At 39.5% G+C, this 2,793-nt stretch overlaps 1 protein-coding gene across 1 annotated transcript; it reads right to left on the bottom strand.

Moving 5' to 3' along the window:
- Positions 1-508: 508 nt before the first annotated feature.
- On the bottom strand, positions 509-1,765 carry LOC149159266 (protein DETOXIFICATION 5-like). The gene has a single exon (XM_089434244.1). The coding sequence runs from the start codon at positions 1,763-1,765 to the stop codon at positions 509-511; it is 1,257 nt and encodes a 418-aa protein (XP_089290370.1).
- Positions 1,766-2,793: the final 1,028 nt, after the last annotated feature.

The following is a 2,793-nucleotide window of genomic DNA, read 5'->3' as shown; positions in this document are numbered from 1 at the left end:
TGATCCTCAAACGTTCGTCCCAAGGCGAATTCACGCGTTTTTGGGCAATTGGAGTGAATCTGGGCAATTCTCAGGCTCCCTGGCTGTGTGTGCCGTGCCAGTCATCCTATGCGCCGCGCTGGCCAATTTCATCCTTGTTTCTTTTGTGGATCACCAACATTGAATCCCCCCTCATAAGACCTTAAGTCCTCAAGGCAAATCACACGGAACCTTCCATTAATTTTTTCCTTTTTGGGCACTTGCTAGCCCATGAAGACCTCTTTCTGTCCTTATGCTACCACAGCAATCATACAGTTCAAGTGCTTCAACCCCTCCATGAGACTTGCAGACAATTGCGAGCATATTCTCCTTTCCCACATACTCAGATAGTGCCCGACTGATGGCATCATCCTCTACTTTCCCTAACAAGGCAACAACTCCAACCACGTCCTGTATGATAGGGAGTTTTCTTGATTGAACATTCGCCCTACTTAAGTGAAGCCAGAGGGAAGCTGCAATGATTCCCTGTCTATTGGTTTTCTTCTAAAGTATCTTCAACATTGTGTGAATATGGATTTGAATTTGCCTTCCCATCACTTTTTGAAGAAAAGGTACATTTGTTGAGCTCTCTTTCCAAGTCACTCAGAGAACTATTCACTTCACTTAAATTGGTTTCTAATTTCCTCAATTCATCCTCACGCTTTTTAACTTTGGTCCCAAGTTGCTTCAAATAATTCTCCCATTTCGTCATCTCACTCATAAAAGTCTCAATGTATAATCTAACTTCATTCACCATATTTTGATTACTTATTTGTAATTTACTTGCTGTGCTCTCATCGTAAGCATGAAAGATTGCTCCATCATCGAAAGTTTGATCTAGAACACTAACAATCTCCAGCCGTGGATTTGGAAGAATATCAACCTTAATATGCACAAAGAGCTCGATATGCCAGGAATGGAAAGCTTTAAATTGCAACAGTATAATGTCTTCTGGAAGCATAATTTTGGGCATCGTACACTTTCCTTGACTGAATTTGTATTGAACAGAACTCAGAGTATACAAATCAACTGTCAACGTATGCTGGAAACCATCCATTTTGGAATCAAGATTCCCTTTGTCATCAAAGATTCCAAACACAACATTCTTTAGAATAGAACCAGCATAAGAATGCTCTGGAATCACGGATACAACTTTGAGCTCCCTTGATAGAAGGTCAAACTCTTTGTTAAGCAACATTTTTGTATCTGAGGACACACGAATGCAACCTCCAGCAGCAGAGATTTCTTTACTCTGCCCTATGGCAATCAATACTGGATCTGCAAAATAGTAGAGGATGCCCAGGAGTATTGCAGTTCCAGTCATTATTATCATGGACCTCTGGCAGATGACTCCGAGCATGCTGTACTGTTTAGCACCGTAAGCTTGCCCACACACAGTCTGGACTGCTGTTGCCATTCCAAGCATAATTCCATAGGCCAATCCTTGAATGGCCACACTAGCTATGGATGCTCCTGCAAGCTGCAACTCTCCAAGATGATCAACAAACATTTGAGATATGGCAGAGGGCATAAAATTAAAAACACTAACTATTATAGAAGGGGCAGAGAGAATCCATAGTTTCTTGGATTCAATAATGGCAGCTTGAGCAACTCTGGACCAGGAAATATGTTCTTGAGATAACACTGATTCTATGAAGGCCGACTCCTCCTCAGACTTCTGCTGACTCTTGATATCCTCATGTTGAATCAATGGGTCCACAAGATGATCAGCCCCATTGTGCTCCATGGAAAAATCCCAAATTAGTTTACAGGGCACAAATCGCAGTAGGATGTTTACTTTACAGGGCCTGAATCATAATTTCACTATTGTTCCTCCTGTTTACATAGACTGATGGAGCTATTGAACCTAGCAAGATGACCAAGGCCTGTATTCGAAGTACTCCATGATGGAAGACTTTAAAATTCAAATTTATTACAAAAACAAATTTGTCGATTTCTTCTCCAAAACAGAGTTTTGGAGAAGGATCATTTTCGAGCATTATTGATGATGAAACTCTTGAAGTAAGAGACTTATTCAACCTCCCTCTAGCCTGCAAGAGTTATTTCACACTTCTGGAGACAAAACCCTGGACTGAAGAATTAAAATGACTCTTTTTGACCAAAATGGAATTCGATGATTGCAAATGACGAGAAATGAACCTTGGTGAATTTGACTCTGACAAAGGACTGACAAGACTGAGTCTAACAGGTTCTAAGGCTTTATGTTTCTCATTGGGAATATAGGCCCATGCTTCACTTCCAAAAACACGAAAGTGACTTACATCTAGTTTAATTGAGCTCCATGCTTCTTCTGGAGTGATATTCTTTAAAACCTTAGTAGGAGTGCGATTTACTATGTAATTTGCACAGTTAATTGCTTTTGCCCAAAAATTAAGACTAAGTCCTTTAGATTTAAGCATACAATTAGCCATTTCCTTTAAGGTGTGATTCTTCCTTTCAGCTACACCATTTTGTTGTGGAGTATATGGAACAATATGTTGCATTTGAATTCGATGCTCAGTGCAAAAGCTGATGAATTTGTTGTTAACATATTCTCTACCATTATTAGATCTTAGCTTAATAATTTGATGTCCAAATTATTTCTCAACAAAGGCCTTAAGGGCCAAGAACATGTTAAATACTTCACTCTTGAGTTTTAAGAAGTATACCCAAGTGTGTCTGGAGAAATCATCAATGAAAGTTAAGAAATACTTGTAGCCATAGAATGAAACAATTGGAAGTGGACCACATAAATCACTATGCACAAGTTGTAAA

The sequence above is a fragment of the Pinus tabuliformis genome, chromosome 5_2 (assembly GCF_031772625.1).
Source record: "Pinus tabuliformis cultivar Carrire ecotype Pingquan chromosome 5_2, CPIR1, whole genome shotgun sequence".
Lineage (NCBI taxonomy): Eukaryota > Viridiplantae > Streptophyta > Pinopsida > Pinales > Pinaceae > Pinus > Pinus tabuliformis.
This window is presented reverse-complemented; position numbering and strand designations above follow the sequence as displayed.

What these genes read in the sequence shown, in the direction of transcription:
- LOC149159266 (XM_089434244.1), bottom strand. Translation starts at nt 1,765, where the DNA reads ATGGAGCACAATGGGGCTGATCATCTTGTGGACCCATTGATTCAACAT.